This window comes from Mizuhopecten yessoensis, unplaced genomic scaffold (assembly GCF_002113885.1).
Source record: "Mizuhopecten yessoensis strain PY_sf001 unplaced genomic scaffold, ASM211388v2 scaffold10553, whole genome shotgun sequence".
NCBI lineage: Eukaryota > Metazoa > Mollusca > Bivalvia > Pectinida > Pectinidae > Mizuhopecten > Mizuhopecten yessoensis.
In genome coordinates this window covers 217,371-234,854 of record NW_018408604.1, presented here as the reverse complement: position 1 = coordinate 234,854, position 17,484 = coordinate 217,371, and the positions used below count along the sequence as shown (strand labels likewise).

Sequence of the window (17,484 nt, the reverse complement as noted above, 5' to 3'; positions counted from 1 at the left end):
AGATTTGGAATAGTCTCAGCTCCCACACGATGTTATTTCATCTAGTATAATATTTGACTTTGAGGAAAAACGAATTCTCGAAAGAGCTTGAGTTGAAGTATGATCATACAGTGTCTTTCTTATGTCCAGAGACAGAAATTAACATACATATTTTTTGAGAGTGAGACAATATTAGGGAGGGGGCTTAATTGCAGGTACCCATTCTGTTCCAAGGATATTTGCCAAAGTGGGTAAGGAGCTTATTTGCGAGAGGGGGCTTATTTGCAGTCAAATACAGTATACAGACTTTATCACAATGTAATCAAATTATATTAATGTGGATATAGAGAGGCTGCAATGCCTGCGTCCAGTGATCATGATATCCTATTAAATCCTATTACATAGTGCTGTATTATAAATTGGTAATATTTGAGGGGGAATTTATTTCGCTATATATTCATGGTGAACAAAAACAGTGCGAAACTAAATACCCAGCAAATATTGATACCAAGAATTATAATCTCCATGAAGAGGTGGAAGATAAAGAGTCAATCATTACGTAGGTATGTGGGTTATCAATATTTTACCCGATGGTGTAAATTTCGTTGTTTGAGTCTCGACATTATAAGCCTCGATTCTTTACCAATTTCTACATCCTGGAGTAGGAAAATATTCGTGAATTTCCAGAATAAATTGTGTCTTATATCATGTCAACAATGGCCTCCGATTTAACTCAAACAGTTTGATGGAAAGACCGAAGCACTTTCCAATTGGATAATACTTGTGTAGTACGCAGTTCTTTGTTATTTATGTAGCAGGAATGGATTGATCACTATTATTAATTTAAAGCTATACCTTGTGTATTTATTTGATGCCTGGTCTTCATTGGTATTCTGCCGTACGTTTCTATTTTGTCTTGAGTGGAACAACAAGTCACACAGGTTGATTATTAATATTTTCTTGTGTTTTTACCAGATAAGGATGCATACCTACATTCGCTCATAGAGTTGTGTTCATTGGTCGATAGTTTTTACGAAAAGGGTTTTCATTGGGTAGGTGTTTAAGTATTTTGTAAGGCCCAGATCCGATGATGCATAGCGCGGGTTTCTGTTGAGTATCTGTTGGGTATAAATTAATATATATATATAAATAAATTAAACACTAGTAAAACAACAGAAATGCAACTACCCCCTCAAACCTGGGTTGTCCATTGAGACATGACATAACAACCTGTTACTTTGCAGGGTTTTTGCCAGCTATTTTGGGAAAGGGTCCCTGACAGTAGGAATTGGTAAAATATCATCGGCATTTGACAAAAATTGGGAAATTTCATCAGTGTTACAACATGTACAGGTTTGGGAAAATATCATAAGTTTTGAAAAAAATAAAACCTTCAAAGACTTTTCCTCTAGCTGTTTCTTACACAAAAATGTATAGCAACAAATACAAACATCAATTTTCAGTGTTTTTGTTTATTCAATTTCAAATTTTCATTGTTTCTGTATTTTGAATGCTTGCTCATGGACGGTAATACTTTTAATGTTGCACATATACCGACTGGAAACTTGTATAAACATACTTTTTAATCCAATTTTGGAAATAAATACTGAAATTTGGAAAATACAGGGTCTTTTTCAATTGGGAATGCAGGGTCCCTGTACCTGACCCTATAAACACCTGGCAAAACCCCTGCATTGGATTATAAAACAAATATTTTGGTAGGTTACCTAATGTAAATATTGAGTTATAACTACGGTATGAACACAACTAATGATGACAGTGAGGGATACATATTCCTAAAGTTGCATTGTTTTAATCTTAACAGCGCCACCAACCGTTTCCATAACACCTGACCTTAGCAACGTACTCACCGGCAACGACCTTTCGCTTACATGTTCGGTAACGAGCTCCCTGTCCAGTTACACGGTTGCCTGGTACAAGGTAGGAAGTGCTGTGGCCTTGACCTCTAGCACAGATCACACAATCAACGGGAGAGTCCTCACAATCTTGTCCGCAGCCTCAGGGGATGCTGGGAACTACTACTGCACAGCAACCAACTCTGCGGGAACCTCCGCAAACAGCAATAATGTGGAGGTCGTCCTCTACAGTGAGTATAATGTTTGGATATTATCTGTCAGGGAATTTTATGGCAGTTTAGCTTTTGCCATTACCACCCTCTGTTACATAAATAAAGGAAGGAGACTTTGATCATAGAGGTGTTTAGCAGGTGAGTTTTGACTTTACCACGCTCTGTAAGGAGGGAGAATGTGATCATAGAGGTGTTTAGCAGGTGAGTTTTGACTTTACCACCCTCTGTAAGGAGGGAGAATGTGATCATAGAGGTGTTTAGCAGGTGAGTTTTGACTTTATCAGTGAAAGGTGACAGTTTGACTGAGTTATAGTTTCTAGGTAAATGTGACACTTTACAATCACCAAAGAGGAGCAGCGGTGACCAAGTGGTTAAAGCGTCTGACATTCTGCTACCACTAGCCCTCCATCACTGGCTCGGGTGTTCGAGACCTACGTAGGGCAGTCACCACATTCTGCTACCACTAGTCTTCTATCACTGGCTTGGGTGTTCGAGACCTACGTAGGGCAGTCACCAGGGGCACTGGCTATAGGTTGGTAGTTTTTCTCCAAGAACTCGATCCGGCTTTAATCCACCCACCAAAACCTTACATTATACAAACGAGTCAAGATTTATTATCTTAAACTTTCAAGACACCTATGCTATATAAATCTTACAGTAATGTTTCCTGAGACCTGTTTTTTTTCCTCATTCATCTTAAATAGTTAAAATAATCTCCGTAAACTCAAATTTTGATAACTTAAGCAAAAGTATTTACTACAAAATTTAACAATTGTGTCTATGGGAATGACATCAAAGTATAATTTTGATGCTGGGATGAAAAGTGATATCTCAATAACCAATATTGATATTAATATTACCGCGTGGAAAACTGTATAATTCTAACAGGATATCAAGTTTAAATGTCAATTCCGTCTTTTCGTATTGCAGAGTTATCTTCTCTTGTGAGCAGGGATTGATTGTTACGTCATTGGTTTTTGAGAGTTACGTCATCAATTTTTGAGAAAACGATGTAATTTTCTCACACAAACCAATGACGCAACATTCAATACCTGCTCACAAGAGAAGATAACTCTGCAATACACTGAAAAAAAACTAAATTAACATAAAATCAAATGGAAAACTGAGGTATTGTGAAAGACTTTTGACATTTGGGTGTACATCACTGCAGTCATGTGTGAATCCTATACGTATTTAACATCTACTATTACCTTTGCCATTTCCGCCTTTTGGTATGGAGGTGAATTTATCATTACAGCAAATAGTAGTGTGCTAACATACTTAACATAGTAATTCAAAGTGGTTGGGTAGGTGACCTTATACCTTTTCAAATCTGATCGGGGACTCGAACCCCTGCCACCACGGTGAAAGGATAGTGCGATATCCACTGTGCCACCCGACCAACCGTCATTGGACAGATTTTACCTGTGAAGGGCAAAAATTCCTAGAATACAGTATTTATAGTTTAAATTGTCAATGAAGAATGAATCGGTAAATTTCCTTTTTTTAGCTATTCCGACAAATGCTGTCAGCAGCCCGTCCAGCGTAACCACACAGGCAGGTCAGTCCTTCACACTGACGTGTTCCGCCTCCGCTTCACCGTCCAGTAGCATAAGCTACTCCTGGAGTTTCGGTGGTTCTGTCTTGTCAACAACGCCAAGTCTGAATGTGCCCAACGCCCAGAAAGGCAACAGTGGAACGTATGTGTGTGACGCCACAAATGCATATGGAACTACTTCGACAGACGTTGCTGTCGACATCCAATGTAAGTGCAGAATTTGATTTGTATGAAACTTCATGACAGGATCTGTTACAAGTGAGACACACAAAATGTACTTCTGTTCAACAAACAAACAATTCAGAAAACAATTGAATAGAATTTTGTTTTTAAATCTCCCGGCTAACCCCAACCCTTCTGACATTCCTACAACAGATGATTGTGATTTCACTTCAAATAAAGTTGGCTACTGTAATTATACGTTCTTTTATATAATGGACATGTTTTATAAGTGTTGTCTGGTGGCTTGACTGGATGTCAGCAATATGTCGTTCAGAGCCTAAATTTGGATTTACTATACCCCCACCTTTTCTGGAGGCACATAATGTTCCCCGTGGAATGGTGTCCCATTCTATCACCCACCTTGTGATGGATCATCAGGTTCGTGCACAGGTCAAGCATTCGACAAGTTTATATTTCGGGATCGCAAGGTCAATACCAAGGTCAATGCCAAGGTCACTGTTGCTATTGATTGGTCAAACAATGTTAACCCCCAGGTCAAGCATGGCTACCTAAGATGAGTTTGTATTTCAGGGTCGCAAGGTCAATGCCAAGGTCACCGTTACAATTTTATAAGTCAATCACAGGACCAAGGGACATGATTCATGCTTACCAGACATTTTGTGTAGTTAAAACAACTTGTATCGCATATAATTAACTTTCAATATTTGTTCCGCAGATGCTCCACAAAGCGCTGTGTCACAGCCATCTGTCTCGGCAGCCATAGGTACCAGCGTCTCCCTGTCCTGTGACACTGACGCTAATCCAGCTGCGACATCTTATGTCTGGTTTGACGGTAGCACTCAGCTCGCCGTCACTGAAAAGATCAACTCTGTAGAGGTGAGTTAAAATTGAAATTGTTAATATCTGCAAATTTTTAATAGTGTAGTTACGGGTAAGGTAGTTAAAAAGGAATGCAAATTTATACTTCTAAAGAGAGGTAAAATCCCCCTATTTTTAAGCACCAGTTCTCTATTTAGCTCACCCTATCCTTCTACTAATATGAGAGTCCCATCTTTAAGCCATAAATGCAGTACCACTAGAAGGTGATTTTTCAATAGTTTCCTTTTTTTCCAAATTGCTGTAACTGGCCAGTGGCTAATTGAGGTCGAATAAAGTGTGACTTTTTATTAGTAATTTTGAAAAGAAATTTTACTTCGTACTCCAATATCAGACTTGAGGGGACTTAACAAACTAAATCACTATATAAGTATATAACAAACATTTGTGAGTTAAATATTCCTGAACTGATTCCATTGGATTTGACAAACTTTATAAACACCAGGGGGCTTAGTAATTTGGGGAGGTTATAATGATTGCACTGACCCTTTCAAAATATTCCAAAAAATTACATAACTATTAAGTTCAAGAGATAATTGAATCCCCTCCTTCCATCTTCTTGCTATAGGCCGGGTCAGCAGTAAAGACATACACGTGTCGGGCAACAAACGATGTGGGACAGTCCGGGGACATCGTGTTTACCGTCACTGGGACATCCACAGGTGGTGGGGGCGAACCAGGTTTGTACTGTAACGCTTCAACACATATTACAATATTAAGGATCCCTGTACCACATCTTGATACATTACAGTATTGGATCCTTGTACCACATCTTAATATATTACAGTATTAAGGATCCTTGTACCACATCTTGATACATTACAGTTCTAAGGATCCTCATACCACATCTTGATACATTACAGTATTAAGGATCCTTGTACCACATCTTAATATATTACAATTTTAAGGATGCTTGTACCACATCTTAATATATTACAATTTTAAGGATCCTTGTACAACATCTTAATATATTACAATATTAAGGATCCTCGTACCACATCTTGATATATTACAGGATTAATGATCCTTAGTATGTATCACATTTCAATCTATTTTAATATTAAGGATCATTGTACCACATCTTGATATATTACAATATTAAGGATCATTGTACCACATCTTAATATATTACAATATTAATGACCCTTGTACCACATCTTTATATATTACAGGATTAATCATCCTTATAGTATGTACCACATTTCAATATATTACAATATTAAGAATCCTTGTACCACATCTTAATATATTACAGTATTAAGGATTTTCCTACCACTGCCAAAAGATTTTAACTATTAATTTGAAACTTTTCCTACATAACCATAACTAATAAATATATCATCTTTTTGAAAATAAGCATATATTCCTTAGCTTCAGGGACTTTTATAAAAAATATAATTGATAAGAATTTGTTTAAAATAACCAACATTACTGAGCTACCTGATCAGCCCTAGGTCCCTTACCTAGCCAGACTAAGTTATATTCAAAATGACATTAAGGGGAGGTAATACTATACGTGTGAAAAACTACGGTGAAATTCTGTAGCATTTTGCCTACAACAATTAAACCCTAAGACAACAACATCAGAAACAGTATGAATTTGTTTCTCTCTATATATATACGTAGATAAAGTTACTACCTGTTGCACCACCTCTTTACACAGTCCATTGTAAGTCTTTTTTTATATTTTATAAAATCATTTTTGGAAGAAAGGTAATTATGTAACATTTCAACCAAATTTGTAAATAATGAATTAGACTTGTGTAGAATTTCATCAGAAATAATTCAGTGGACTTAAATTTTTTGGAGGGTCATAAATATCCTAGAAGCATAAACTGTTTGGATTTTCAGACATAGAATCTGCCTGAAATATTTGAATTAACATTAAATTGTTTAAATTTTCAGATACGGGAGCCTCTACTGGTGATACAGGCACCAGTCTTTCTACAGGGGTCATCGTAGCTATTGTCCTGGGCATCGCCTTCCTCCTCTTGATCATCATCATCATCATTGTCTGCTGTATATGTTCAGGTTTGTTAATGCGTCACATACCACTAAAGTCAGTGAGGAGTCCTTATTATGCCACAATTTCTAGCCCCTAGCACGATTTCTAACCCATTTTAGAAATTGTGACGTAACAGACTATATTTGATATATATTTATGTATTTCTCTTGTGTATTCATTCATTTTGATGATATAAAACAGAAAATTTGTTGGTTTCAGTTTGTTAATGCGATGAATTTAATTTATAATTGTATAATTGAACATAATCTTAAATGAGATGAGTGGTAAATTCTGTTGAATACAAACTTGAGTGTTAAATTTGTGAGAATTGCTCTAACTTGAAAAGTATAGTATCCTGATGACCGTTGTTGACTGTAAAACATTTGTAATTATATTAATCTACAATAACTAAATTAATCTAGACGGCCATCTTGATGTGATCTGTTACAGGAAGCTGTAAAAAGAAGGAGAAGAAGAAGAAGAAGAAAAGTCAGATCACGCCTAAACCCGAGCCAGAGGTTTACGAGACTCGTACAGAACAGCCTATCTATCATGTAGAAACCTACACCCCCAGACACAAACCTAGGCCATACAGGTATTTAATACATTCTCTGGCTAGTATACTGTGTTAAATGTAATGTTATCCTTACACACATGCATGACAATATATTTTCACAGTAAAGACATGACTGATAATTGGTTGTTTTAAGTTCCTAAGCCTATAATATTAAAAAAAAGGTTAATTTGATTGAGAAAATATGATAAAGAAAATATCATACTTGTTCCCTGTACATCTGAAATTTGAGAGAAAACTATATGGGAACTCTTGAGGCTTAAGATCCTTTTATATACATATATATATATGAGTTCACCTGAAGAAGCCCAAGAAAGCAGAAAGGCAAAAATTAGCAGTCAGTTCTTGTGTACTTCTTGTTTTATTTTATATTTTTCTTTATTATCTACTATATATAAATATATATCTAGACTAAAGCTTAGTACTGGTGACTGCATGGCTTCGTTAACCTCTTGTTATTTACTCCCTCTCTTCCTGGTACTTACTAACAAGTGAGAAATAAAGGTTTGCACTCCATCCGTTAGTCTTTCAGAGTTAATGGCCCTTTGTTCACTGTGGATCACTTTGTCAATGACATGAGCATATATATATATAGCATATGTATCCTGTGGTTCAAAATTGCCAAAGTTTGTACAGAATGTGAGTTTACCTGTTCAGATGGCAGAGAGTCGCATACTTACTTTGGGCCGCATGTGGCATGAAATACAGGGTTATGTCCCTTTGTTGATGTTGGTCCTTGTTTGTTCACATTTACCAGGTACCAAAAAAAATGTTCACCTAAAGTTTTCTATCTGAAGTTTTTCAATTTACAATCACTTCTATGAAAAAGGGGAATGAAAAAGGGGAAAGTCATTAAGTTATAGTAAATTCAATGTATTAGTTTATTACATAACAATCATCTGACACGTACGTTCTAAGACAAAAGAAAGAAGAAGACTAACTATTTCATCAAAATATTATAATCCTAAGTCTCAACAGGCCACAGTAAAATGTTGCGCTTGTTTGTCCAGCAATCTTGTGTACATGGTCATATATTACTGTACTCAGTGTGATGACATTTAACTGTGACGTCAAGATGGTGTCCATTTCAAATAACCCTGAAGAGCTCTGTGAAAGGTGAAAGCTGATTCTATAGATATATATAATATCTAGACATAGTTAAATTGTTGGGGTTAAGGAGAATTCAAACTGTCAGCATCAGATATGTGAAAAAAAAACATCTACACATTTACAGTGAGTTTAACCCCTCCATCGTATCTCGGAAGCATGTGGATGTGGACATGGAGAGCTCCGATGGTCACGGCGGTTACGGATATATATACGGCAACAATTATCAAGCTGAAACTCAAAGGTAAGAATCATCAACAAAAATTTCACCAGTACATTATTCCTTGGAAATGGAATTTTAGACGGAGTTGTGGCCATTCTAACCAAGTCATATCAGAGGCTCAGCAAGATTAAACAGTTTTCTTGTATCAACATTTTTAGTGTAGCAGATTTTGCTTAGAACTGGTATATATATTTAGTTAAGATAGGAACGTTTTGTGGGTTGGAGTAGCTGAGTCTGAGAATCTTGAGAAAGGAGGTTGAGTTTGTGAGTCTGACTTTTGGAGTCCTAACTATTAAGGAGGTTGAATTTGGGAGTCAAAGTTTCAGAGTCTAAGTAAAGATGTTGAATTTGAGAGTCGAAGTTTTAGAGTCTAAGTAAAGATGTTGAATTTGAGAGTCCAAGTTTCAAAGTCTGAATAAGGAGGTTGAGTTTGGACATCTGACTTTTGAGTCAGAGAATAGAGGATGAGTTGGTAGTCTGAGTAAAGTAGTTGTGTTTTGGAATCTGAGTATAAAGGAAATTGAGTTTGTGGGTCTGAGTGAAGTAGTGAAGCTAGGGAGTTTAGGTTGAGTGATCTGGATAGAGGAAAATTAGAGGTTTCGTATGTAGTTTATTGTTTATAGCTGGAGTTGAGATTGGGTCAGAGAGATTGAGTTCTGTAATAGAATTCTAGATATAAACAAAGGAAATGCTTTGTGTACAATGGGTGAAGACTGCATGTTTTTTTTGGATTGTTTTTTTTTTGGATTTATTTGTGTTGTAAATTGAGTGTAAATATTAATGTACTTATTTTGTAGTTCAAATTGTTTGAACTTTTGGAAGCTGCGACTGAAAAGCATCAGTAATACAAAAAGATAATGTTATGCTGGCCACCAATAGTGGAGGTTAGATAATTGAAAACTGGTGGCAGTGGTGGGATTAGTAAATATAACGCTGGTGGCAGTGGTGGGATTATTAGAAAGTGTAACAATGATAAATTTGCTTCTTTTCTATTAGCAGGAAATCATCTGACCATGGCCACAAACACAATTTTTTTCTGTTCATTTTATAAAATATCAACTGCAAAACACCCTTGAATAATAAAAACATAATTATCTGCCGGGCTTCGTGTCTGTGGAATAACTACAACAAATGTTAACCAATTTTTTTCAAACTTTTTCACAGCGTTTAATGACTTAATGAAGGGCTCGGTCAAGTTAAATGACCACTTTCAGCTTTATTTGGCTGAGTTATGGCCCCTTGAATAAAGAAAAACGTCATTATCTGCCGTTTCTGTTCACTAACTCTCTCAAATATAATCCGATTGTCTTCAATCTTGATAACAATGTTTGTGATTCTCTGTTGTTCCACCCATTTTGGGCACTCTTTGGTTTAATGCTTTGTTCTGTTTGTGTGTTGTTGAAAATATTATTCAATGATGTTAAAGATTACACGGCGTTTATTATAGATACTGTATTCCGTGAAACGTTCACTCGGTCAAATTCACACTCTCATTACAGAAGGTAAAAAAGTTGCAAATTAAAATGCGGCAAAACATCCCTGTATACAGTTATAGAGCATGTTTGATGTCTTATTGTAGGAGTACTACCTCCCGATTTGTCGTGAGAGCCCCACCTTCTGCCGTGGAGAGTGAGAATGGAACAATCATGTAAGCTTGAAAGTTTTATCTTGTGGACGTAATATTGAATCATAAGTAAAACATTGTCTACTTTTCATTGCATCCTTTAAAAGCTGTATGAAATAAATTTTTGTAGAACAGTTATGTGAATTTATTTGTAAAGATGTATCACAACCTGTGTTGCAATGTTACATATCAGAGATTTACGTGTACTTATAGTTAATCACGGGGTCTGTCTATCTGTCTGTCCGTCCACACTTTCATTTCTGTAAAGTATCTCTGAATTGCTAAATATATGGGAACTTCTAAGGTCAAGGTCAAGGGTACTATTACTGCAATGGACCAAGGTGGTAGGATCAGACACATGGTAGGGCCCTTGCTGATCGGCCTGTCAGTGTTTTAGGTATGAAAGCATAATACATGTACATAATTAATATTGTGGTTTAATGTTTTCCCGATCAGAATCTGTAAGGTTCTTTTTCGTACTTCCAATAGACCCTACATGTACATGACACTGTAAAACTTTATAGTGGGACTAGAGCAATACGGTTGGCTTATCTAAAAAAAAAAAACAATTGATGCTGGCATGGGACATAAGTAGCATTCACATGTACATTTTTGGTTTTCCAGTTGCCAGTGCTGCACAGCACAAAAATTTGATTATTTAGACTATTTATTTTATTTTTCTTATGTATTTCATCTCTTTAAATTTGTATCGAATATTTCAGGTTTTACATTTATTTCAATTGATTGATTTTTTTCCATTTCCTTTCCACAGCTCTGTGTATGATGACAGCCGCCATCTAACCTCTAAACGTGTAAAACACCCTGTCCACCTATCAGGGGAACATACGTATAACACGGAGAATACCCATCGTGAAGCGCGACGTCATCGTCGTCACAAAAAGAAGCATCATCACAAGAGGGAGGCAGGAGAGGGAGAAGAAAGTCCGCCAAGAAAGGAGAGAAGGGAAAGGGCCGAATCTGAACACAGGGATGGAAGCCGTAGAAAGAAAGAAAAAAGGGACAGGTCAAAACATAGGAGGTCAAGGAGTGAAAGAAGAGGAGAGTCTGAGGATCTTAGGGAACATGGTTATATAAGTGACGGAAGTCCGGCTTATAGCCAGGACAACTTAGTTACTACCAACTAAGTGACAAAGGTGACCTTGACCCTGAAAATAGGAATATTTTTTATATGTGATACGAATGTGACTGGGACAAGCTTCCCAGCAACAGACGAAAATGCTCCAAGTCCTGATGCTGGTAATCAGATTTGACAATCTGATTTTCAAGGATTTTTAAGGATCTTCAATAAGTGTGGAGTTGAAGGAATTAATCTATTTTTATAGTGCATAAATATAGAGTGATAAGTTACGAATTAAATATCCTAACATGTGATAAAACACTAGCCTTGTGTGATTAATAACCTCTAATGGGACAAATGTGGTGATTATGTATTAAGATTAAGAGTCAAGAAAGTTCATATATTATGTACATATAAATGTCTCCACCAAGAAATTTAAGTTTTCTCAATAGGTATGCTATACTTCAACTTCCATATCAGGCAAAGCATTTGCGAGGGCATTCCCAAAGCATTACGAAATCTTAAAACCCTTGCAAAAATTTTGCACTACGCAATAAAGTGTATATGATAACATTTTCAAACCAAATCTAGTAAAGTGCATATCTCTGAGTGTTAATTAGATAAAAATAATGTACAGAAAAGCTCGCATTTGTGATTATTTTTTTTATATTTGCATTTTTTATTTGAATCTTGATTTAAGAGTAATTATAACGATAATGCCAGTCCATTTTCTGATAATAAGTACATCAGGTTTTTTTTCTGTTCATTTCGCAACTCAAAAAATCCTGGTTATAGCTTCACATTTTGGCTTTATCATACATTGTACTTCATAAAAATTCACAATTTTTCATATATTTTTTTGAAAATTTCTAAATTGAATTGTTGAATTCTAATGCTTGAAAGTGTCAGGTCTTGACCTTATCTGGATATTTGATTATTTTGAAAAGAATGATTTTTCACAATTTTTGGAAATTTTCCATTCTTAATTTTTGAATTCTCAAAGATATGATGATATGAGAAAATATATATGTATAACAATTAATCTAGAATGCTTTGTCTGGTATTGTTAAAAGTTTGATTTTTTATGATAATTATTCTTTAACTACTTTTATTGGAAGCACTCTTGATTATTATATTAGAAAACTTAGTTAGCAATATTTATAAAAAATTGCAATATTCATATTTTTTTTACTTATGTATGATCTTAATTAAATCTCTCACGAGATCAAGTAATGAAATTTCACCTTTTTTGCAATGTACTTATACTTATTAACGTGTCACGACTCTCTCAAGCTAGGACTAGTGAACTGAGTGAGGGGTTTAACATTATTTAAATGTTGTACGATGTGACGAAATTCTTATAATCAAATTCATGTTTATCAATCAAAAACCCCTACATCATAACTAATTTACAATTTAGTTAGACAGGTATCGTCCCATATAGATTCTAGAACAAATGTATTATTCACAGTTTTTTTTATAACTGACCTCTCCGTTTGAAATGCCTGGAAAATTTGTTGAAAATAAATGATGCTATATAATAGTTCTTTAAAAGCAATGTATTCAAATTGCTGTCAGATCTTATTTACGCTTATTCATCTATAAATTTAAATGAGATTTGAACGTCTTGTTTTATCCGCATATCATTTCACATTGTGTAAAATCACCAAGAAGGTCAATTTTAAAAACAAATGATTCACAAATCTCTTCTTACAGATTTAAAAAAAGTGCTACTTAAAATACTATGGATGTTTTCTTTAAACATTACCAGGTAAACATCGTTTGAAGTGCAATTATGAAAATAAATAATTGTGAAATAATTAATTGGTATACCATAGCTGACCTATTATCATGCAATTGAAAGTCTTTTTACAAATAGTACAAACGAATGCACAACCCTAACAATACTACATGTACAAGGTAAACTTTTGAACAGTTTATGTTAGTGGTTATCAATAGGGGAAAAGTTTGTACCTTAATTTAAAGTAATTTGATTTTATGTTGAAAGACTTTGATTAATAAAAATGTCTGCTAATTGAATTTCTTTCTAAACTGGAATTTGTTTCCTTACAACAATTTTATTTGCTTATTTGATTAACTTATTCACCCCTGAAGTCACATTTGAACCCTTCCAATTCAAAGGTTGGAATAGTTCATTATGAAACTTAAGGGTGAATGAGTTAAATAGGGTACAGTGATAGATTAGTGTTGTAACAATCATTGAATTATTTACATTTTTTTTATTTATTTATACACTTTATGTAAATACATGTATCAAAATTGCTTTACCTTTGTAAATATTTATATCTGTTAGCTTGTTAGAAACGTATATATTCCTTTTCTTAAATACATGTCATCCTAAATATGAACATATATCTATCATACTTTATATTGTGTATGTATATATCATGTATATATATCATTAGGTAAATACTCATGTAGATCAAATGTTCAATCTTTCATTCAAAACCCTTATTTACCTTAGACATATACTCTTTCATTTATAAAGAAGAGTTCACAATGTTTATTTTGTCATGATAGTGTTAAAGGTAACTTGCAAAATGTTTACATTTGAACATTTTAAAGAACAGGTCCAGCATTTTGTGCCGAAAATAAGCTGAACAATTCTTTGGCAAACAAAACTAAACAAAATGTTTGAGGTAGTACAACAAACAAAAGATTCTGGGAAATTTGAGTGTCATTGGGCAAAGGGGATACTGGAAGTTGGGTTCGATTTTAGTAGTATTGCATGGGTGTGTCTCTCCTCCCTGCAACGTTTAATTGGAAAGGAAATCATACGTAGTGTAAGGAATTTCTCAACCAAGCTTCTGTATTTGTAATAATTTGTTATGGTATGTCTGACAATAGATTCATTTTAGGTGCTATGCAAAGAGAAAGTGATAATTGTATTTGTTATAATTGCAGTTTGTGGAATGTCCAGAGGAACTTGTAATGTTCCTAGGCCTGTTGGGATAGCAATTATTTTGGAGATTGGTTTCTTTGAACATTTTACACTGATACTCTGTGCCATGATAGCTGTTAAATTGATGATTAAATGTCATTTTCTGAATACTTTAACAACTTGATAATGCACATATCGAGATAAAAGAATGTAATATATGTAAAAAAAAATCTTAATTAGTTTAATAATGCAGAATTGTGTTTCCTTTTATACATGTTTTGCATTCAACTTCAGCACGAGGAGCTCCTTCATATATTCAAATATTTTTGTTTTAAAAGAATAATTGTAAAAGCATGCATTCTTTCTGAAGACTTATGCAATGTGAAAATGAATACATAAGATATTTATATGTATTTTTTCAGATTTTTTTTATTGTTTATGAGGTTACTGAAATTTCATTTGTTTAAAACTTCAAATTAATTTGACAACGTAACATTTTCTTATTATTCTCTGTGAACTTTTCAGTTTGAACATTATAAGTTTAGGAAGAACTTACGACACCAAAAAAGTTTTATTTCAAGTATAAAAAACAACAGGGATTTATAAGGATTTTGATTTGTGTGATGGATATTTGATGAAAATTCTTATCTCAAAATTATTGAGATTTAAATTAGAACTTTTCCGTCCATTTAAAATGTATTCTATACTTTGAACCACATTCATATGTGATTTCCGTAGGATTTTGTAACATTCAATATGATTGGAGAGAAAAATTCCATATTTATTGTATCAGTTGTTGTGATTGGACAGACTCATTTTGTTACAGTATTATATTCACATAAAGAATCTCATTACTGAAAATACCTTACTGCTTTTCATTAGTTTGATTCTTGTTATTCCTTAAACTCTTTCTCTGCTATAGGCAAATAAATTTGACAAAATTTTGGAATGCCCATATACCCTTTTAGTTTATTGGAAAAATGCATTTTCTATCTGGATATTTATTATTTGTAATAATTGATGCAGTCCTTGTAAACAGTAGTAGGGTTTATGTGTTTGTTTAGTCTGAAGAAGGCAAACTTGCCAACTCTACTGAAGGGGGGACTTCCGATTTTGTACCCTAATGAATTTGCTAAGCTATTCCATTTTTCTTAGATGTAATAATTTTTATCTGAAAGAACAACTCGGAGGATGCCATTATCAAGTGTAGTATTTTCCCTTGGGGATATATGCTGTATATATATACGCATTTTGTTATCTTTATAATTTTGAGCATGCAGAACTTTCCCGTGGAAATTTTAAAATGTTGGCAAGTATATATGTGAAAGAAAGATAATTTTGTTTATATATTCTTTTATATTTGATATGGCTGTGGAAAGGACTTCTGGATTTCATGTTAATCGTTTCATTTGTCATGTATTTATTTTGGTACATAAAGAGGTTGAAATGGAATAAGTCTGTAAACTGGATTCTTATTAAGATTCTTAATAATTCCGTCCAGAGAAGGTTTATCAGATTTTAGATCATTCTGTCCAGAGAAGGTTTATCAGATTTAATAAAAACTCTATCCACCAGTTATTAAGCAGATTTTAAATCTGTGCAGAGAATATTCCGCTGATCATAAATAATTCCGTCCAGAAAATTATTTAACAGAAATAAAATAATTCCATCAAGAAAATCTTGAGAATACGCTCTACCTCTAAAATCATGGACAACTAATTATACTGCCTGTTGGTTGTTAGCACATCCATGATCAGCACATAATGTGATAAAACAGACAGTTATGGCCATGTTGTTAATTTATTTTCATGATTTTTTAACGCTTTTAAAAGATATCAATATTATATTTTTTATCCTTGTAAATAACCTTTATCATGACCTCTCAACTCTTGACATCATGATTGGGATAGTAGAGGTGACATTGTTGATTTCAAAATGTAGTGCTTTAAAGCTTCAAAACAATGTTCAAAGATGTCATTATTTTCAAATTATTTGTATAAGGTTTTGTTTTTGAGATAGAAAAAATCTTAGACCAGTTAAAATCCCATATGAGATTTATGAAACCAGTACAAAGATTTTATTTTAACTCTGTACATTCTCTTACTTAAATGAAAAGTTCTAGACATGTTTTATAATCTCTTAATGGTTTGAAATTTACTCAAGATTATACAGATATGGTTTAATAAGGTAAACGTTACAATACATAAAGTACTATTGGTTTAATATAAATATGTTTTTAATTTTTTGCTTTAATTATAACTAATTAATTAAAAGATCAGTTGATATTGAAAAAAGGATGCTTTATAACACGTAACATATTTGTGGGGGCCTCCTCTGATTTGAGTTTACAAACTATTGGTTGACATGTAGTTTCACCATTTGTATGTGTTATGATATAAGGTTCTTGAAACAAGAAAAACATAAACACATTTTGTGTATGCTAAAGGTATTTATACAAAAAGATCTACTTGTTTTCTTTTATTTTTCATGTTCATTTTCAATCATAATAGAGTTTCTCATCTTACGACATGTAAGACTTTTACATTTTCAAGATTTTGTTCATACAAATTGGAAAAGTGCAGTTATCTCCCTTGCATTGTTAACTGTTGGTTATTTTCTGTTCATGTTATCAAAGTATTAAAAAAAGATTTTCATGCTGTAGATGAAAACTCTGAAATAAATTCATTCTATATTAATTAAGATTATTCTCTTGTTTTTGAAAGATAGATAAAGAAATTTGTCTTTAAGTGGCATTTATATGAGGAACCTGTGTAACTCTTGTCTTTAAGTGGCATTTATATGAGAAACCTGTGTATCTCTTGTCTTTAAGGGGCATTTATATGAGAAACTTGTGTAACTCGTCTTTAAGGGGCATTTATATGAGAACCTTGTGTAACTCTTGTCTTTAAGGGGCATTTATATGAGAAACTTGTGTAACTCTTGTCTTTAAGGGGCATTTATATGAGGAACCTGTGTAGCTCTTGTCTTTAAGAACTTCTATGGAATGGAGCACTCTCTACTCTCTAGCTACATGTACAAGTACCGAAATGAAACCTGCCTATGAGATATCGGTGTTGGTAACAAGTTGTCTCTGAAGAACCTTAATGGGATGACGTTTCTATGAGACATCCATGTCAAGAATTTAAAGAAAATCCCGTCGGAAAAGGACGTTTATGGAAATAAAACATTGAAAAGGTAAAATGTATACGTGTGTGTTAAAGTGTGTAGTCTATGGAAATCAACGGAACCTGTTCACACAGAAATCTTCTGTATGGAAAATATATTT

General features: G+C 33.9%; 1 protein-coding gene across 3 annotated transcripts in view; it reads left to right on the top strand.

Moving 5' to 3' along the window:
• LOC110461059 (hemicentin-1-like) overlaps positions 1–16,894 on the top strand; it is a 46,847-nt gene extending 29,953 nt beyond the window's left edge. For all 3 annotated transcript variants that reach the window (XM_021514337.1, XM_021514338.1, XM_021514339.1), the window contains exons 6-14: positions 1,805–2,086; positions 3,579–3,833; positions 4,525–4,685; positions 5,254–5,365; positions 6,591–6,716; positions 7,141–7,285; positions 8,499–8,615; positions 10,174–10,242; positions 10,991–16,894. In XM_021514337.1, the coding sequence (XP_021370012.1) occupies positions 1,805–2,086; positions 3,579–3,833; positions 4,525–4,685; positions 5,254–5,365; positions 6,591–6,716; positions 7,141–7,285; positions 8,499–8,615; positions 10,174–10,242; positions 10,991–11,363 (1,640 nt within the window). In that variant the 3' untranslated portion in view covers positions 11,364–16,894. The remainder of the gene's footprint in view (positions 1–1,804; positions 2,087–3,578; positions 3,834–4,524; positions 4,686–5,253; positions 5,366–6,590; positions 6,717–7,140; positions 7,286–8,498; positions 8,616–10,173; positions 10,243–10,990) is intronic.
• Positions 16,895–17,484: the final 590 nt, after the last annotated feature.